This window comes from Adiantum capillus-veneris, chromosome 19 (genome assembly GCF_014529385.1).
Source record: "Adiantum capillus-veneris isolate H3 chromosome 19, ASM1452938v2, whole genome shotgun sequence".
Taxonomy (NCBI): Eukaryota; Viridiplantae; Streptophyta; class Polypodiopsida; order Polypodiales; family Pteridaceae; genus Adiantum; species Adiantum capillus-veneris.
The window spans coordinates 107,549,199-107,571,099 of record NC_140949.1 but is presented as its reverse complement, the minus strand read 5'-3'; the positions used below and the strand labels follow the sequence as shown (position 1 = coordinate 107,571,099).

At 44.0% G+C, this 21,901-nt stretch overlaps 1 protein-coding gene across 5 annotated transcripts in view; it reads right to left on the bottom strand.

The window, feature by feature from the left end:
- Positions 1-975: 975 nt before the first annotated feature.
- LOC147434619 (pentatricopeptide repeat-containing protein At3g03580-like) overlaps positions 976-21,901 on the bottom strand; it is a 78,952-nt gene continuing 58,026 nt past the window's right edge. For 4 of the 5 annotated variants that reach the window (XM_086491073.1, XM_086491075.1, XM_086491076.1 and 1 more), the window contains one exon: positions 976-4,586. In XM_086491073.1, coding sequence (XP_086347199.1) covers positions 1,538-4,586 — 3,049 coding nt within the window. In that variant the 3' untranslated portion in view covers positions 976-1,537. Of the gene's footprint in view, positions 4,587-4,930; positions 5,146-21,901 lie in introns of those variants that run through there. The other variant, XM_086491077.1, reaches the window with a different exon arrangement.

The following is a 21,901-nucleotide window of genomic DNA, read 5'->3' as shown; positions in this document are numbered from 1 at the left end:
ACTATGTATGTAATCTTTATGGGCTGTATGCATGAGGCAGTAGGAGGTGGTGGTGACTCGAAGCATGTAACTATAACAAATAACTATGCTCGACTCATCGTCACACGAAGCATAGTAGCTGACATAGGAGAACTATGCAATCTTTTGCACATGCTCAATACACAAGCATCAAAGGGCATAGTTTCTATGCATTGCAAATTTCTCCTAAGTTATACATTACAGATAACTATAGCACATGTGGCCGCATCCTGAGTAAAGCATGGAATTGTTGGAGTCAATTTTGGACCATTCTATTTTTATTTTTATTTTGCTAAACTCACAATTGTGAGTGGATGTATTAAATTACTCCAAAAGAAATGTACAAAGCAACCTCAAGCTTGTGTCGAGCCTTGAGGGATCTCGTGATACACCGAAAAGTTACATGGCCCGAGACAGAGATGAACCACAACCCATGAACTCATTAACGCTTTTCGGTCATTACAATGCCAATTGCCCTATTCCTCTTGTTAGAGTTTTTCCTTTTACCAATGGCAACAATCACTTAGCCATTGGATAAAGCTCATCAAATAGTGCCATCTAACAAACAAGTTAATAATGGCAAACTTTCTTTCTTTCTATTTCTTGTAAAAGGGCTATTAATTATTATCTTATGTAGAATATTGGGCCATATACTTGACACTTGTTTCAATAAAGAAACGTGGCTGCATGCATCAATAATGCTCACTAAGAACAATTATTGTGCAGTTTTTTTTGTACTTGGGACAATTTGGCATACCCACCTTTGCTGGGAAAAAGTGCTCCTCAATGGACAATTGTGTCCCTTAGAAACTCAATATTGTCAGATCACAGCAAGGGAAGGAAGAGTTTTCCCTAAATTAAAGGTAAGGCTAAAAGTAGCTGGAGTATAACATCACCGCGTCATGGAGATTAGCAACCATCTTTACAAATAAATGCATGTACATGAATATCTTCATGTATGGGGTTCTTCCCTTAAAATGACATGCTGACCTTTATATTAAGTTACATTCCTGGGATGAGTTTAATGTAAAGTTACAATTTGTAAGAAGAATATCTTACACTGTTGACCTTGTCTTGAAGAGGTCTTGGAAGGAAGTGTAATGTTGTAATGAGGAGCTTGGAGATGGACAGCTCTTACATTTATGCCAATTGCCCCAATGTGTCTCTTTTGCTTGCTATTTGCTTCCACTTTGCCAGTCATGTACCTGCATATTTTGGGTTCGATTCCTGTAAGCTATATGCTTTCCCTCAAATGTCCTTCAGAAACGAGCAATTACATGTGTACTTTGATTTTCCAATTGCCCGAGACAATAACATTCATTTGTGAACCAGTCTGTGCTTCTATCTCATCATATGTAACTAACTGCCTTGATACACCAATGATGATAGCTACAGGAAGCCACATTAATTGTCATCTATCTTTTAGCTGTCTACTCTATAGACAGCTCTCCTGCAGGACAGCATACTGCAACAACACCTCTCGAGTGTAAAATGGAACATTAGGACAACCACCACAAAATCAGTCATACTCAAACTTGCAAGAGCACGCACCATCTTTAAAGACATGAACACAGAGCTCATCTACCACAATTATTTCTCGTCTTTCTATCTTACAAATTGTTAATGAAGCACTATGACAATCAGCACACATCCGCAAATTCTTGGAGACTCGAATAGTTGCACCCGGTGCGGTATTCAACAAACCAAAAGCTATTGCCTGTTTCTCACAATGCCCGCACAAGACTCTTTCTTTTTCCTCATTTGGTGTATTCTGCAACACAAGATCTACAAGTGGGGTGTGACCTTCTTGCTTCATTTCGGTAGCCAGTTCCTGAAGCTTTGCGTCTATTTCTGGAATGCGCTTACCTCCACAGGTAAATTCATGAACCTGGTTTCCAAGTTCAATATACGCCTTGCCCGGCTTTTTCCAAGCATTTGCATGGTGCCTGAGATTCTCTACAAGGGAAGCACTTTCTGTGAGGCCAGCAGCCACATATATATTTGCCATCAATACAAACCCGGCAGCTTTTTTGCAATCCATACCGGCGAGATAGTCAAAACATCTCTTTGCCATACTTGGACTATTCTTGCAATGAGGAAGCAAACTAAGCCACCCTGCAATGTCCATACGAAATGGGCAAGTCTCAAAGACATCCTCTGCTGCATCAAGATCTCGGCTGTGCGCAAGAACCTCAGCTATGCAAGTAAAATGCTCAAGCATTGGTGAAATGCCTAGACTGAGCATTGATTTAAAATGAGACAATCCCTCTTCTCTCAAGCCCACATGAGCACATGCAGACAATAGGGAAAGGAAAGTGACACTATTAGGTTTAATGCCTACTTGTCCCATATTTTGGAAGTACTCCTGAGCCAGTTGGTAATTGTTATGACGAGCACATCCTGCAATCATTGAAGTCCATGTCACAATGTCCCGGAATGGTGCTTCTTCAAACACCTGTTGTGCATCTATAAGACTTCCACAATTCATATACATGTCAATTAGTGAGTTGACAATAGCATTGTCCAAAGAAAAGCCTCTCTCAAAACTTTGTCTGTGAATTGCTTTGCCTTGAGTGAGGGCTGCTACAGACGAACATGCCTTGAATGCACAAAGGAAAGCAGCACGATCGGGCTCTATGCCTTCTTGCTGCATTTTCTTGAAGAGGAAAACTGCTTCAGGACCAGATTCATGCTGCACACATGCATCGATCATTGTTGTCCACGTCACTACATCTTTTATACAAGACTTGTCAAATACTTTGCGCCCATCTAGAAGAGCTCCACATTTGGCATACATGTCAATCAATGCATTGATGATAGAAACTTCGGAATCCAGCCCTCTGCCAACAATACATTCATGAAGAAGCTTACCCTGGTCTAATGCACTCAGACAGTGGCATGCTTTCAAAATACTCACTAGTGTCACATGGTTAGGCAGAACGCCTTCTTCCTGCATTTCCTGGAAAAGTTGTAAACCTTTCTCATACTGATAATGCTGGCAACATCCAGATATTAATGTTGTCCATGTAACTACATCGCGGTCTGTTAAAGAATCAAACACTTCAAATGCATCAATGAGGTTGCCACATTTTATGTACATGTCAATTAGATTGTTCATCACCATAATGTCACACTCCAAGCTGCTTTCAATAATAAAGCTGTGTATCAGATTTCCTTCTCCGATTGCCCCCACACTCGAGCATGCATTCAAGCTAGCACACAAAGTTGCCCAGTTGAGATCCCATCCTTGTGTTTGCAAATAATGGAAAAGTTGCAGAGCATTCATACCCTGCTCGTGCATGGCATGCGCCCCAATTATTGCATTCCATGTCACTAAATCAGGAGACAGAACACTATTAAAGACCCTACAAGCATCATGCAGACTTTCACATTTAGCGTACATGGTGATAAATGTGTTCATGACAGGTGACTCTTTGTCAAAACCCAACTCAACTACCATGCCATGCACTGACCTAACCTGATCTAAAGAAATCACTCGATTGTTACCCTTCAGAAGGCTCAAAGATGTGGAGAAGTTTGCTTCCAAGCCAGCCTGCTGCAAACCTTTGAGCAGAGTAAGTGTTTCGGCATTCTGCCCATGTTGTGCATAGATTGCAATCATGGCATTCCAGATTCTGAGATCTTGCTTGGGTGCCTCTTCAAAAACCATGCACGCTTCCAGCAAGTGTCCAGTGCTTCCATACATACCAATTAATCTGGCAACAATAAGTGAGTCCAACTCAAAACCCTTCTCAACCGCCTGGCGGTGTATAGATCTTCCCTGATCCAAATCTGATGCACCAGTGCATGTTTTAAGGATGCTAATAAAAGTAATTCTATCCAGCTCTACACCCTGCTGCTGCATTTGACAGTAAAGCTTGACAACGCTTGACACCAATCCATGTTTGATATAACCTTTGATCAATGTATTCCATGCAACCACATTCTGTATTGGTGCGCAATTAAAGACTCTTTGTGCATCTTCAATGCCGCTGCTATTGCTGTACATGTCAATCAGGGTGCTCACAATAAAATCATTAGACCCTAAGCCCCTTTCAACGATATAACAATGGATCAACCTACCCTGATCTAGGGATGCTAACCCGGAACAAGCTTTAACAGCTACCGCCAAAATGTGCTTATCTGCTGACACACCACATTCTTGCATTCGGTGATACAAATTCAGGGTCTGCTGATTATATCCTAGCCTAGCATGTGCCAAAATGACTGAATTCCATAAAAAAGCATCTGTTGTAGACAACTTACCAAATACTTGCAAGGCTTCTGGTAAACTTTCACACAGGAGATGCATATGAATCAGTTGGCTTGCCAAATGGCAGTCACTGTCATAGCCAAGTCTAATTAAGAGATGGTACAACTTTCTAGCTGCTCTAGAGTCTGCTTTGTCCATACCCAATTGTAATAGACAGGACAAGATGTGGGTTGATACATACAATCCTCTCTCATCCATGATATTCACAGCATTCAACACAGAGTTAAGCTGCCCATCTCTGCACAGCTTCTCAAGGTCATTTAGAAGAATCAGAGAGGTATCTAGTGCCATCACACTGCATAACAAGTAAATACAAACCAGAATCACTGAGTATCACAGTCAATTGGAAAAGCAGTGCATCACCTTACTTAGTGAAATGTGAAAAACCCACTACCGGTTTCCATAGAACAAGAGTCCAACACACAGTTTGTGGGTTTTGCAACGGAGCAACAAGCACACAGCAGCTGTAAAGATGCATGGAGAAGCAATGCTCACCTTACTTACGTGAGCTGTATCATATTAAAAGGAGACCAAAAACATATTGTTCACCAAGAGAGCCATGCACAGAAACCATGCTATGGGAACCCAAACACAAGTTAAAGTGGCTTTTACAGGGAGCCATATATTCATAAAGCTTACCTGCTCATCCCATGCATTCATTGTCACAAGTCACAGAAGATTGCCACTCCCCATCATGACTCCCTACCAAAACGCGGGCGTCTGTACAAGTGCCACGTCAACCGATCTTTACATAAAATATTGTGAGTGCATATCTTTGTATTGATTTGGGTACTTGGGCCCCATCGGACGGCTTCTCTTAGGGTTTTGGCCCCTCGGCCGGGATCTGCAAGTCGGCTCAGGTCTTCAGTGGCTTGACACGTTACAACCCCCCTTCTTGAAAGAAGAGTAATCGTCCGCGATTACCGTATATCTACAAAACAACTCAAGTTAGCTCAAAAAATTTCGAGGGACATTCCAAGGGACAATCAGTTTTCTCATTCCAGATTGGATGATATCTTGGGTCGTTGGCTTCCCAGAAAAATCTCATTTAATAAGGAGTATATTCTCATTCCAGATCGAAGCTCTTGATATTCCAACATAGCAAAATTAGTCATCACACCCAGACCGCACTCACATATGCTCTTCCCGGTGAAGAGCATGTCATTCAGAGACCCCTTCCCAATGGACGGGTCCTCTGAAAATAAGCCTTCACTAGGACGGGCAAGAAAATGCCCTTCAAAGACAAATTTTATAAAATGTCAAAATATAAGGTTGATTAGTTAAAACTTGAGCTAGGTGTAACTTGGATGTGCTGCATTCGAGATCGAATGCTTGTGTTCGAGCCTTGTGGTGGTAGGAAGTTTCTCTTGGTAGCTTATCATGGTGCGCCACTGTCATGCTTTGTTTTGTCTTCCTGTGCATTGGACATGTTAGGGTGGGGTGGCAAGCACCCCGATGCTTGAGATCTTTGGCCGATTTTTTTTTTTTTAAGAAGCATGGTCTTTATGGTGTTTATGCTCCCCGTGGCATGTGATGTGCATGGGGTTGTCATGGCCTATAATGGTGGGTTGTGGGTCCCTATAAAAGCCCAGACGTTTGTAGTGTTTTTCTTCTTTAATATAAATAGCGCCTATTGAGCATTGCTTATAAATTAGGAATAAACAACAAAAGGTGGTAAAATAAGTTTATATTCATTAAAATTTGAGTCCCACCTCCTAAATCAAAGAAAAGATAGCACTTTTAATGTGAAAACCTTCAAAAAATCAAAATGCGATAACACTCGAGAATCGCAACTCACTTGTTGTGCTTTTTCTACAACTGTGGATGCTTAGCAATGCAAAGTTTGCTGCAACCACTCTTATGATGCTTGCCACGTGCGTGCATCTAGTAGCCTCTAAGCTCCTCCTCTAGCGCATGTGTGACTACAAGCTATCGAGCGTGAGCCATCAACAAACAATCTCTTAAAGACAATGAGGAGATAGCGTTGAGCCGCAAGTCACAACAATGAATGAAGTTGGAGCAAGGATCAGACATGGCTTGAGGATTTAGGAGACAATACCCACCGATACTTAAAGGTTCTTTGAATTCAAGGATGCCCCATGTCTTATTGGCCGTGTACGAGTTGTGGATCGGGACGTTTATTTAAGAGAGAGAGAGAGAGAGAGAGAGAGTTGTCTCAGAGTTGCAAATATTACCAATATGTCGCCACAATCTTGGGAACTAAAGATTAGGAATCTATGGAGATGCACTTTGGCTGTTACAAAGTGTTGACGTGGCGGACAGCAGAAACCCTAATTTTTGCCAAAAACCCTAAAATTCTTGCAAACCCTAATTTCTGCCAAAAACCCTAATTTCCGAAAATCGCGGAGGCTGGAAAAAATTAATAATAATAATGACGAGCGACGCGAATCTTGCTTTTTCTCTACACCATGAGAAAGAGAGAACTTGCTTTTTTTTTTAATAAAAAAAGAGTCTCTAAGAGAGAGAGAGAGAGAGAGAGAGAGAGAGAGAGAGAGAACTGATGCTTTTTATTTTTAAAAGCTTTTGGGGCTCTGCTTTTGGGCATCCCTTGTAACCTTTAAATTAGTGGTGAGGGCCTCACTTCTTAGAGCATCTGGACGCAGAGTCTGAGAGTGAAACCCTAGCCACTCTCTTGTACTTTGAACTGATTAATATAAAAAGAAATACCGAAAGGGGCGCCAGTCTTTGGGGCCAATATCTCTAGGCACGGAACTCCGCCGAGCCAGTGCAAATCTATTGTGATCTATGAATTGTTTTGAAGTGGTTATTTGGTGTTGTCGCGATTGATTTTTGACTTGGAGTGTCCAAGTCTGTTACAGTGGTATCAGAGCACGGCCGATTTCTCTTCTACGAGAAATCCGATCCCCGAATTTATTTTCCGCGGCACCTATGGCTTCGGGCAATGATCAGTCGACTCCCTCTGCATCTGGAGATGCGGGCAGGGATCACAACGAAGATTCTGGCACGGAGTATGGCCCGCCTAGGCCTACTCAGGCGGAGCAGCAAGAGATGGAGCGTCGTCAATTGATTGTCAATGCAACATAGATGATGCTCAATTTTGCAAGGACCAGAAGATGGCAAAATATATGAACCAGACCTCTTTGGAAGAGGTACAGATGGAGTGGCAGAGAACCACAACACCACTCCCGAAACCCGCTCTCAAGAAACCTTCTGCCTCCAAGAAAATATACGGAGAAGGAACTGGAGAACATGGTTGATGCACGGATTGCTCAGCTTTTTGACGCGCAAAAGAAAGCCAAAAAAGCACGGCAAAAAGCAGAAGAAAAGCACTGACTTTCCACGTTATTTGGGTCGTCAGTCGACTTTTGGAAAGGCAAAGAAACAGAAGAAGCGTGTTCGATTTGAAGAAGTACCCAGTTCTTCTTCTTCTTCTTCTTCTAACAATTCTTTTAGCTCCTCGGATTCAAGCGAAAAAGATAGAAAAGGTAAAAAGCGAAGCAAGAAACAAAGCTTCGGAAAGGGCAAGAAAAAGGCAAAGAAGGCTACATCTCGCCCAGAGACTGACAGATCTACTGAGGACTCGTCGACAGACAGCTTAGATTCCGATGACAGAAACTTTTATGCGAACAAAAAGAATTTTTTTTTGCAAAGCTAACCAGTATGACTTTCTCGAAGATAAAAGCAAGAAAGTTCGAGAGTTTAAAGAAGGTGATCACTCGATCAAGTTTGATACTTTTTCAGGATACTCGGATGCTTTGAAGGTTGTCTTTTATACAACAGTTTGACATCGCTTTCGCGGGAGGACGCTATTCAAAGCACTCCAAGATTCGGAGAGCTACCTCTTACCTTAAGGGGAATGCTCGTACTTGGTGGTCCACGCTTCTTTTAACAAGAGTGCGCAAGTTAAATGGCTGAAATTTAAGAAGCTTTTTATTTCTTCTTGGTTGACGCAAGAATATGAACGAGATGTACGAGCTGCTTGGAACCATCTTCGGATGACCAAGAAAGATACAATCAATGCTTATTGTGAAAGATTCTAGAGCTCTTTTCTACCCGCCTCTTCATTCAAGAAGATCTCATTCAGAGAACAGATTGAGCGGTTTACCTTGGGTCTACCTACAGAGATCCGAGATCACTCCTTGGAACAGAAGTCAGCTTCTATTCAGGAGTTGATGAGTCATGCGAAGCGGGGCTTTGCCATTCACTCTGGTAGTCTGACCTACCCCACAGATGAGACCATGACACAACGAGCCGAACAGACTTCTCGGAATGAAAGTAGAAAGCAAAAGAGCAACCCAAAGAAAAAGGATGCACGACCCAAGCTTACTCCTGAGGAGAGAGCTCGCTTCATCAGAGAGGGGAAGTGCTTTGGATGCGGAGAACATGGACATATCTCCGCGAAGTGCCCTAAAAAGGCAAAGAAAGTACAGAATGATAAAGACGACCACAGGCCTGAGAGTTCGAGAGCAGCTGAGGAATGTGGCAGAAAAGGCAGATAGAAAAGCAGAACTGGTACCACATGGCGTGGGACCTGCACCGAATCTAATGAATGAAAGTACAAACTTTGCCGCTTTTGGGGCAAAGTGAAGGATCGGGAAGCTCTTTTGAAGGAGCCAAGGCCAACTTCTTTTCACTTGGAATTGGCGGCCCGATTTGGAATTACGCCCGACAGACTGACGCCACAGGAGTAGGTAGTTCGACTGGCACCCAGATGGGATGTTGCCATTACACCGAGCATTGGCAAACTTCATTTGCAATGACAGGGGTGTTCAGGGCACGCGAGTGACGTTCTACTCAGGATCCCTTGGTACCACAAGAACTACGCCGTGGTTGACTACCGGGCCGAGAAAGCGACTTTGATAAATGAAGGGCTTAGAGATTGTACTTGATGAACTTCAGTTTCTTACTCATTCTTTTGGGAGAGAACTGAACGCTAGATAAAGGTTGAATATGTTTTGACCTGATCAAAAGAACGCCAAGATTTTTCTCCACACTCATGCCGATTGCTTTTCAGAGAGCCTGAAGATCAAACCATTGATTTGATACCTGGAAGCACGCCACCGAATCGGCCACCTTATCGTGTGAGCCGAGTACAGAATGAAAAGATTATGAACCCAGTGAAAGACCTCTTGGAAAAGGGTCTTGTCCAGCCTAGTACTTCACCGTATTGCTCTCCAGTGTTGTTGGTTTTGAAGAAAGACGGATCTTGGAGAATGTGCATCGATTATAGCGCTCTCAACAAAATCACCATCAAGAACAGATTTCCGATTCCTAGGATCGATGATATACTTGACAGGTTACAGGGATCCTCGTGCTTTAGCAAGATTGACTTGAAGAGTGGATATCATCAGATCAGGATAGCGCCAGAAGATGTCTACAAGACAGCTTTTCGGACGACTTTTGGGTTATTTGAGTTTTTGGTGATGCCTTTTGGCTTAACCAATGCTCCTGCGACATTTAACCGGATGATGGACAGGATTTTTCAAGAGTACAGGCTATTTGTTGGCACTTTCTTTGACGATATCATTGTTTTCTCCAAGAATGAGGCACAAAACAAAGATCATCTGCTTCAAGTCTTTCAGGTATTACGAGTCACACGTTAGTGATTAATGCAAAGAAAAGTGAATTTTTCCTACCAGAGATACACTTTTTGGGACACATTGTGTCAGCGCAGTAGGAGTGCAAATGGACCCGGCCAAGATAGAGAGTATTCGTGATTGGCCCGATTTGAGGAATGTCCATGAAGTTAGAAGCTTCTTGGGACTGTGTTCGTACTACAGGCGGTTCATACGAAAGTTTGCAGAGGTTGCTTCCCCTTTGCATACCTTGACACAAAAAGGAGTACCTTTTTCGTGGGGACCCACAGAGGTGACTGCCTTTCAGACATTGAAAGAGAAATTGACTACAGGACCAGATTTGACTTTGCCAGACTTGCAGAAGTCATTTGAAGTATTTTGTGATGCTTGTGGTCGTAGTCTGGGTGCGGTCTTGATGCAAGAAGACCATGTCATAGCTTACGAGAGCCGTTTGTTCTCTAGGCCAGGAGATGACAGCACAGATTTATGAGAAAGAGCTTTTGGCGGTTATCCATGCTCTTACTCAGTGGCGGCATTACCTACTCAGAGCGGATTTTACTGTCTTTACAGACCATCAGAGTTTGCGCTACTTCTTGTCACAGAAGCAGCTTTCGGAAAAGCAGATGCGGTGGGCGAACATCTTGTCACAGTTCCACTTCCAGATTGTCCATGTGCAGGGACAGAAGAATGTGGTGGCAAATGCTTTGTCTCGAAAACCGTTGGTTCTGGCTGTTTCCGCGATACATCATAGGAGCTTCGAGGATATGGTCGATCAGTATGCCACAGATACAGATTTTGCAGATATTTTCACACGGATACGGGATGGGGAGACAATAGCTGGATACTCCCTTCGGGAAGGCTACTTGATGAAAAAGACTATGTTGTGCGTTACACAGCCGTTGAGGGATAAGGTTATGACTGAATGCCACTGTCCACCTTTTACGGGTCACCGCGGCATTGCTACCACGATGAAGGGGGTAGAGAGATACTTCTTTGGGCCGAGACTCAAAAAGGATGTGGAAGAGTTTGTGCGCAGTTGCTTGGTATGCTAAAAGGTCAAGTTTGACAGGCATAAGGCACAGGGATTGTTACAACCTTTACCCATACCCACCCACCCCTGGGAAAGTATTGCAATGGATTTCATTTTTGATCTCCCAAGAACACAGAATGATGACGATGATTTTCCGATTACATGGCGCGTCTGAGACGATTGTCTCCGACAGAGACCCCAGATTTATGAGTTTGTTTTGGAAGGCAATTTGGGAGAACATTGGCACGCATTTGCAGTTCTCGTCATCGTTCCACTTGCAGACTGACGGGCAATTTGAGATTGCCAATTCAGTGATTTTAGATTTATTGAAGTCTTGTATCTCGGATCAGAAGACTCAATAGGAAAAGAACTTACCTTTGGTGGAATTTGCCTACAATAACACGATACACTCTTCGACGGGGAAGACGCCATGTGAGATTGTTGAAAGTGCTGCGAAGGTCCATCCTTCCTGAGCACGAAAGATTAGATATTTGAAGCGGATGAATATTCGCGAGATTTGGATACGGCTTTTGCCAAGGTTCGCGAGACTTTACAGGAGTCTCAAGAACCACAGAAAAAGGCAACGGACCGCCATCGTCGCGACTTGAAACTGAAGGAGGATGATTGGGTGCTCTTACTTTTGAGAAGGCACGCCTACGAAAGAAAAAGGGAAAGGAGAGGCTTTTTCATACTACAGACCTTTCCAGATCACTGACAAGATAAATGATGTCTCCTTCCGATTGAAACTGCCAGATACTTGGAGGATTCATAATGCATTGCATGTGAGTCTCTTGAAACCTGTTAAGGGTGATGTGCCTAATGATGGGGAGCCTGATGAGCAACCCGAAGTGGAAGAAAAGGAGGAGATCCTTGTTCCTGAACAGATTTTGGCACATAACGGTACGAAGAAAGGTAAAGTCCGAAGGCGGTTCTTGGTTAAGTTCAAGAACTTTCCTGCATTTGATGCGAAGTGGATGAAGGAGGAGGACCTAGCAGATACTCCTCGGATTGTGAAACTTTACCTCGATGTTTTGGTTTAGTATAGTCTACTCCAAACGGAACCCAGAAACTCAGCTTGGCCGAAGATCTGGTGCAGTGGGATGCACAAGAGGGGAGTTACTCCGCTCCTTTGTCAACAGATGCCTCGATTTTGATACTAAAGTCACTGATGTCTCTTTGAGCTTCAGGGATACTGAGAGCTGACGGTATTCTGCTGGATGACTTTATGAAATGGAATTCCTGATAATGATACTGAATTGCTCTTGACTTCTTGTGAGTGCAAGAACTGATATACGAAATGACTGCAGCATTTTGGTCTGATTGATCTCGAATAGACATGGTTGCAATAGGGGTTAGTCAATCGGACATCGATGAGGTCCTGATTGGACCTAGATGTGATTGCTAGCTACATTGCTGATAAATCATGGTCTAAGATCCGAATGAATGTTGAATGTCATGTGATGTCTGGTGATGTGACTGTCGATTTCGTACATGTGCTAGACGTGTGTTCCTAGTACGTAGGTACTAACAGACAGTGTCTGCTAACACCGTTTATGGCTTTTGTCGGTTTTGCAGGCATAATCGCGGTCGATTACAATGCCTTCAAGAGGGGGGTATGTCACAAAGTGATGACGTGGCGGACAGCAGAAACCCTAATTTCCGAAAATCGCGGAGGCTGGAAAAAATAATAATAATAATGACGAGCGACGCGAATCTTGCTTTTTCTCTACGCCATGAGAAAGAGAGAGAAATTGCTTTTTTTTTATAAAAAAAGAGACTCTCTAAGAGAGAAATGAAATGAAATGAAATGTTATATTAACGTCTTCAAAAGGCCAAAATGACCTATGAGACCAATCAGTTACAAAATAGTGAATCTAATACCATGTCTGGGTACAAAAGAACTAGAAAAGAACTAGAAGTGGAACAAAATACTACTACTACTACAATCTAAAACTACGTGGGTGTAGCAGCTGATACAATAGGTACCCGGTAAACTGGATGTAACAGTTTAAGAGAGAGAGAGAGAGAGAGAGAGAGAGAGAGAGAGAGAGAACTGATGCTTTTTATTTTTAAAAGCTTTTGGGGCTCTGCTTTTGGGCATCCCTTGTAACCTTTAAATTAGTGGTGAGGGCCTCACTTCTCAGAGCATCTCGACGCAGAGTCTGAGAGTGAAACCCTAGCCACTCTCTTGTACTTTGAACTGATTAATATAAAAAGAAATACCGAAAGGGGCGCCAGTCTTTGGGGCCAATATCTTTAGGCACGGAACTCGGCCGGGCCAGTGCAAATCTATTGTGATCTGTGAATTGTTTTGAAGTGGTTATTTGGTGCTGTCGCGATTGATTTTTGACTTGGAGTGTCCAAGTCTGTTACATCAGCAATATCAATCTCTCTCTCTCTCTCTCTCTCTCTCTCTCTCTCTCTCTCTCTCTCTCTCTCTCTCTCTCTCTCTCTCTCTCTCTCTCAAATATCAATGCATTTGTGACCTCTACATGGCTTCACATGAGAGACGAACACTTTCTATGTACACTTCTCTCTTTGTGCCATCCACTGCTCATCTCTCCTACTTGCAGCTACAGCAAACGCGTTGAAGGGCCAATATATGCCAAGAAAATTTCAAACAGTCTTGGCCCCTCTACCCTTGCACAAACTCTTGGGTCTCCCTTTGTTGCGATACGCATTCACAAAGATACCTTCCCTCTTCCTTCCTCTCAGAGGACCTCACCTCGCTGAATTGCCTCTCTCCTATTTCTTTTCTCAGAGGCTCTCACCTCACAAAAATTCCTCCAACTTGCACACGCTTGCGCACGCTTCTTGTGGTACGTGTTGGCTAGAGTGAGTGCTCTCAAGATGTGAGAGAGAAGAAGAAGAAGAAGAGAGTTTTAACGTCGTAGGAAACTATCCCGAGAGAGAGAGAGAGAGAGGTGAACATTGATGGTGATGCTTTGGGGGGAGGGACGAGGATCGGACAGAGCTAAGGTATAATATACCAATATTCTAAGAATTTGCTAACGATCAAATATTATTATGTCACGTGACACATCCCAACCCTATGTGTCCGTGGACAAGCTACACCATAGCAGGGTTCTCGTCAGTTCAGTCAAGTCAAGTCAAGTCTAGATTAGCAGTGATCTGGCACTTTTGTGAGTCTATTCGTAGACCGTGCATGCCCAATCACTTAGCATAGATGCATATCCTCCGGTTGCACACAGCATGATCATCGGAATTCCCATCAGAATCCATTAGCATCAGTTAGGGGAATTTTCCAATGCATTTAGCCTATTTTCCTATTTGTTGGGATTTTCACTTATTATTTTTTAGTGACTTTCCTACAAAAGTAGGTAGGGCAATTTTGCTAAGTTAATATATAAGCAAACCAAAGTTCACACTTTCTGGCAGAAGAGGCAGCAGGAGCTTCCTGCTCAACACGCAACTTCTCAGCAGTACCCCCCCCCCCCCCCCCCCCCCCCCTCAACACCCCCAGCAGAAGCATTGCCATCATTCCCCCATTCCTGGCGTTTTCTTCCCACAGCTTCAGCCCTCACCTTGGAGTTCCTCCTTCTGGCGTTGGTACCCCAGCACATCAGCCTTGCTAGTGTTTTTGCCTCAACAAGCCCAGCGTTTTTGGCAAGGCAGATCCTCATCAACGATTTTAGCTTCAACATCAACACAGAGCCCTAGCGTTTTCATCCATGCATCATCGCCAGCACTCCCGACCTGCAGGAAATTACTAACGCTAGGAAAGGGCAGTAGCGTTTTCCATTTTCAGCCATCTCGAGCAGAAGATCATCAGCGTTTTCAACTTCAGCATAACCCTAGCGACATCAGCCCAAACACGCCAGCAGATCTCAGATTCTAGTAGCGTTTTTGCTGCAGCAAATCAGCCTTGAAGAAAAGCAGTTTTCAGCCTATTCACAGTAGCAGATTAGCCCCCATTCAGTTGCAGATGATCCCCCAAGTTTAGCCCAAGAAAACGCAGCCAAAACAGTCATTTTCAGCCACCGGAACAGTCCCCGAATTCAGCGATTAGAAGCCTACAGATTTCAGCCATCGAGTCGTCGTCATCACCACCGTTGTCGTCATCGGCATAGTCCAATAGCATCAGTCCATTGCATTCTCATTGTACACTTTCGTGCAATCAAGTAGACCACTCTCGCCGACGAGAGTGGGCCCTTCGGAGGAGGGTTTTACAACCCCTCGGTGTCATATCTCTTCTCTCTCCTTCTCTCAGTCTCATTCACTTGCACGCACAATATCCACTCACTTTGTTCGTGATCATAGCATTCTCCATAAGACGGAAAGCTCTCTCTTTCCCTAAGAACTAAAAGGAAGCTTGAGCAATAAAGATCACTAATCTTGAGAAAATACAACATTCATTCCGCTGCACCAAACATTGGTATCAGAGCTTTGGAAGTGTTCTGCATTACTCAAGGAAAGAACCACAAGAACCGCAAGAATTTTTTTGCTTGTTGCGATCGCACGAACCCAAGTTTACTTGGGCGTGGAGATTTCTAATCGTGTTTTGTTGAAGAGTGACAGGAATCCCAAGAAAGAAGGGCTTGTCCAACCTCCCCTTGTGTCTCTTTTCACTCATTGAGAGCAGAACGTGCACTTAGCGGCCGGCCAATCGACGTGAGGTGGGAAAAAGCAACCTTGGTGTGAGCGCAAGGCCGCCAAGGGGTGCGCCCGCAGAAAAGAGTAGAACTCGGGTGAAGAGAAGATCCTTCTCCAACGCGATTTGCAAGCGAAAGAAAACCTCAAGAACCCAAGACCCTCAAGACTCAAGAACCTCAAGAACCCTAGATTCTCACGAATCAAGGACCTCAAGAACCTCAAGACCCCCAAGAACCCAAGTTCCTCGTGAACTTAAGAACCCAAGAACCCACGATTGCAGAATGATCATCACTCGAAGCGGATTGGATACTTCGCTTGGAAGTGATGAGCATGAGAGAGGCGAAGAAGAATTTTCCCCACCAGGAGGTTGTTCCGACCCTTCCCCATCTACGACAAAGTTTGCACTAACTCCTATGGAGGAGTTGGACCAAGAAAGAGAAGTAGAAAGAAAAGCCTACAAAGAAGATATGGCAGCCATCGAGCGTAAGTACCAAGAACGAAGGGCAGCCATAGAAGCAGAATTTTATCGCGAGAACAAAGCTCAAATGCAAGAGTTATTGTGACTCTTTTCTCAAGCTCAGGCACAGATGCAACAGAATTAGGAAAAGGAGACTCTCTCAGTCTCTTCTTCTCCACATCATGACACACAGGATTTGCATGATTGTGTGAAGCATGATGAATTGAATGATAATGATTTGCATGATGATTTGAATGACAATGATAAGCATGATGATTTGGATGCCAATGATTTACATAATGATTTGGATGCCAATGACAAGCATGATGATTTGCATGATCAAGATGTGATTTCTCACGAGCATGATGAGTTGCATGAAGATGATGTGATTGTTCACAAGAATGATGTGTTAGTGGATTCTTTTCCTAGCGAAGCTAACCTCGTTGTAGATTCGATCAATCACGAAGAACCGATCTTGGCTTTCGAGTCAAGGTCCAAAGAACCCCCACAAGACGATTCGATCATTCAAGAAGAAGCGATCTTGGCTCTCGAGCCTTGGTCCAAAGAACCCTCACAGGAAGTATTATGTGTTCGCATGATTGATACGCACGCATTGTTCGAGTGTTTCGTTCGTGAAGGTTTCCTGTATTTTAGTCAGCATCGTTATGTGATCCTTTTTCTTAGGCATGACATACTGTATGTTGAGCACGTTTCCATCATGGATGAGCACGAATGTATGCGGATTGTTCATGAAAAGCTGAAATGTTTGTATGTAAGGAAGTCACATTCCATGTCTCTTCCTTGGCATGACACAGTTTTTGAAGGAGCACATGATTGTATGAGTACCAGGCATGGGCATTTCCATTGTGATTTTCCACAGTTGATTGATTTCGATCAAAAAGAAAAGATTCGAGCGCATTGTTTGCATGTGTTTGATGAACGGGTTGTCACTCCGTCTCTATGTTCATCTACATTGCATACACAGTCTGTAGCGAAGACAATATTTATTTTCTTCACTTTACATGAAATGGGTATGTTCATGGTTTTGTGTTGGAGATAGTTTCAGGAATTTTCAGCCATGGAGATTCTTGAAGATGGAAGAAGCACGACTCTAGACGAAGTTGAAGCAAGGAAGGAGATTCAGAAGACTTTGAGTTGCTTTCGGCGCGGCCCAAAGAAGCAAGCATTGCAGACCTTTATGAAGTTCAAGTACCGCTCGACCCACACAGCAGAGTGGGCCAACGAAGAGTCCCTTCCAAGATTCCGGATGCGGTTGGCGATCTCCATGGACGCCATACAAATCGGTACCAATACCTCACTTTGAAAAGGAGGGGATGTCACGTGACACATCCCAACCCTATGTGTCCGTGGACAAGCTACACCATAGCAGGGTTCCCGTCAGTTCAGTCTAGTCGAAGTCAAGTCTAGATTAGCAGTGATTTAGCACTTTTGTGAGTCTATTCGTAGACCGTGCATGCCCAGTCACTTAGCATAGATGCATATCCTCCGGTTGCACATAGCATGATCATCGGAATTCCCATCAGAATCCATTAGCATCAATTAGGGGAATTTTCCAGTGCATTTAGCCTATTTTCCTATTTATTCGGATTTTCACTTATTATTTTTAAGTGACTTTCCTACAAAAGTAGGTAGGGCAATTTTGCTAAGTTAATATATAAGCAAACCAAAGCTCACACTTTCTGGCAGAAGAGGTAGCAGGAGCTTCCCGCTCAACAGGCAACTTCTCAGCAGTACCCCCCCCCCCCTCAGCACCCCCAGCAGAAGCATCGCCATCATTCCCCCATTCCTAGCGTTTTCTTCCCACAGCATCAGCCCTCACCTTGGAGTTCCTCCTTCTCGCCTTAGTACCACAGCACATCAGCCCTGCTAGCGTTTTTGCCTCAACAGGCCCAGCGTTTTTGGCAAGGCAAATCCTCATCAACGATTTTAGCTTCAACATCAACACAGAGCCCTAGCGTTTTCATCCATGCATCATCGCCAGCACTCCCGACCTGCAGGAAATTACTAACGCTAGGAAAGGGCAGTAGCGTTTTCCATTTTCAGCCATCTCGAGCAGAAGATCATCAGCGTTTTCAACTTCAGCATAACCCTAGCGACATCAGCCCAAAAACGCCAGCAGATCTCAGATTCTGGTAGCGTTTTTTGCTGCAGTAAATCAGCCTTGAAGAAAAGCAGTTTTCAGCCTATGCACAGCAGCAGATTAGCCCCCATTCAGTTGCAGATGATCCCCCAAGTTTAGCCCAAGAAAACGCAGCCAAAACAGCCACTTTCAGTCATCGGAACAGTCCCCGAATTCAGCGATTAGAAGCCTACAGATTTCAGCCATCGAGTCGTCGTCGTCATCACCGTCGTCGTCATCGGCATAGTCCAATAGCATCAGTCCATTGCATTCGCATTGTACACTTTCGTGCAATCAAGTAGACCACTCTCGCCGACAAGAGTGGGGCCTTCGGAGGAGGGTTTTACAACCCCTCGGTGTCGTATCTCTTCTCTCTCCTTCTCTCAGTCTCATTCACTTGCACGCACAATATCCACTCACTTTGTTCGTGATCATAGCATTCTCCATAAGACGGAAAGCTCTCTCTTTCCCTAAGAACTAAAAGGAACCTTGAGCAATAAAGATCACTAATCTTGAGAAAATACAACATTCATTCCGCTTCACCTAACATATTAAAGAATATCTAGTATGTATGCTAACATGCTAGCTCCTCTTAAGTATGGAACAACGAAAGGTACACTAAAAGCAAGTGAATATTTCAAAGGAGCAAGAAAGCTAAGGGGTATTGAGTGACGGGTTGGTGCATTTTTGCCTTGCATGATGACGGGCGAATTGTATGATGGCCCTTCCTCTCCGAAGGCCAACTAAGGGAATGGAAGGACAAGGGCACCCTTCAAGTTCCAGGCCTGGGTCCGGCCCATGAGTAAACACCACAAACATTACTCCCCCCGTAAATAACCATCCAGGTCCGGGCCATGAGTAAAAACAACACTTTTCAAACATTCAATACCCTACACCCCCCCCCCCCCCCCCCCCCCCCCCCCCTCTTTCCGCAAATAACCCAAGGGTACGGACCATGAGTATGTGCAAGCATTCTCAAACATCATTCCTCACTACTCCACCCAGGAGTAAATCACTAATCATTACCTTGATTATCTAATAGCAATTTTGGAGACCCTGAAAGGAGAGGCAGTCCAGCTGGTTGATTTTCATTGGACAGAGAAGTTGAAAAACGATGGGCAGAAATAATAAGAAGTTGAAAAAGGATGGTGCAGAAATAATAAGAAGTTGAAAAGGTACATTTTAAAAAAGTTCCAAGAGACGGCAAAAGCAGAGGGCGAAGAGAGGATTGCAGGAGCATGGCCAAAAAGCTCCAGGCTTGCGGGATACACACAATAGGAGCAAGGCAGGGCCAGGAAGCTCTACACTGTTTTTAGCAGATGCAAAGTGAGGGTCTCTATCCAGATGGACGCGTGCATCTTGAAGGCGTGTGGCTCTATGCATGATGCTGATATGAGCTTAAAAATTCAATGTCATGCTTGCCAATCCCTTGGCCGATATGTATGCCAAATGAGGTGCACTTCAGAGAGCACAAAAGTGCTTGAGGAGTTTCTTGTCCGGATGTCGTCTCTTGGAGTGCATTGATTGCTGGATACGCAACAAGAGCAGGGCAAAAATCTCTAGGCTATTTCGAACAGATGCAAAGCCAAGGCCTCTCTCCTGATGCAATCACGTACGGGTGCAGCTTGGAGGCATGTGGCTTTACGCTACACTATTTTTAGCGGAAGCAAAGTGAGGGTCTCTATCCAGACGGAATCACCTACGAGTGCATCTTGAAGGCATGTGGCTCTATGCATGATGCTAACATGAGCTTAAAAATTCAATGTCATGCTTGGCAATCCCTTGGTGATATGTATGCCAAATGTGGTGCACTTCAGAGAGCACAAAAGTGCATGAGGAGTTTCTTGTCCGGATGTCGTCTCTTGGAGTGCATTGATTGCAAGATACGCAACAGGAGCAGGGCCAAAAATCTCTAGGCTATTTCGAACAGATGCAAAGCCAGGCCTGATACAATCACATATGCGTATAGCTCCAGATGCAATCACATACGGGCGCTGTTAGGTGCAGCGGAATGAATGTTTGCGCTTTGCTCAAGATGAGTGCTCCGAACTGTGCTCAAGGTTCCTTTTGTTCTTATGGAAGGGAGAGCCTTCCGTTCTTAATGAGAGAGTGCAATGATCACAAACAAGTGAATGGACATTGTGCGTGAAAGTGTATGAGACTGAGAGATAGAGAGAGAAGAGAGATACGACACTAGAGACGACGTAAAACCCTCCTCCGAATACCCCACTCTCGTCAGCAAGGGTGGGCTACTTATGATTGCACAAACTGGTACAAACTGAATGCATGTGACTGATGCAAGTCTAGGCTATGTCGGTGACGACGACGGTGATGGCGAGACCGACCTAAGGGCTAAAATCTGCAATCTTTTATCTGCTGTCCAAAAACGCTATGGCTAAGATCTAACCTTGCCGAAAACGCTAAGGAAAACGCTGATTTTGCTGGTCTTTAGGGCTGAAAATCTGCATCTACTTAAGGCTGAAAACTGATGTTCTTTGGGCTGAATCTGCTACTCTTTTAGGGCTGAAATTGATGGTCTTTCATTGCTGAAAATCGCCAGGGCTGAAAGCTGTAAAGGCTGAAATCTGCAAACGCCAGAATCTCAAAAACGCTAGGGGTGCAATCTGGAAACGCTAGGTGTGCAGGGACTTCTTGCGGTAAAGATCTGCTGCAAATGCTCTGTATCTGAGATGCTAGGCGATGATCCTCATGATGAAAACGCCAGGCTGATGCTGATGAGAAAAACGCTAGGGAAGGTGGTCTTTGGCAATGATGTCTTTGCTTGGAGGAAAGTCCACCAAGGGTCTTGCTTGAGAAGTTGCCTGTAGAGCTTGGCTCCTGCTGCCTCTTCTGCCATTTAGTGCTAGTTTAGGTTTGCTTATATACAAACTTACTCAATTTGCCCTACCTACTTTCCAACAAAAGTCACTTTAAAATAATAAGTGAAAAATGTCAAAAATAGGTAAAATAGGCTAACTGCACTGGAAAATTCCCCTGAAGGATTCTGATGGATTCTGATGGGAATGCTTATGATCATGCTGTGTGCAACCAGAGGATATGCATCTACACTAAGTGACTGGGCATGCACGGTCTACGGATAGACTCACAAAAGTGCCAGATCACTTCTAATCTAGACTGATTGGACTGACTGAACCCTGTTATGTTGTAGCTAGTCCACGGACACATAGGGTTGAATGTGTCACGTGACAGATGCAGCTTGGAGGCATGTGGCTTTACGCAAGATGCTAATATGGGCATAAAAATTCACACTGATATTGTTAGTCAGGGGTTGTTGAAAATGATGTCGTGCTTGGCAATGCCTTGGTTGACATTTTTGGTAAATTTAGTACAGTTCAAAGAGCACCATAACTTCTCAAAAAGCTTCCTACCCGGAGTGTGGACTCTTGGAATGCAGTGATTGTAGGATTTTTCCCACAAGGGCAGGGCTAAAAAACTCTAGTCTATTTTCAATTTTCAGCAGATGCGAAGTGATGGCCTCTCTCTTAATTGTAGGATTGTCTCCACGCAATCACCTATGCGTGCAAGTGAAACGCATGAGCATTGTGTACGCAAGATGCTGATATGGACACACAAATTCACGATGATATTCTTAGTCTGAGGCTACTAAAAAGAGATGTCGTGCTCGGCACTGCCTTGGTCACTGTGTATGCCAAATGTGGTGCACTTGAGAAAGCACAAATAGTGCTTGAGGAGTTTTTTGTTCGGAACAACGTCTCTTGGAATACACTGTTGTTTCAAAAAACTTTCGTGATTTGCTAGGCCTTGGTTGATATGTATGCCAAATGTGGTG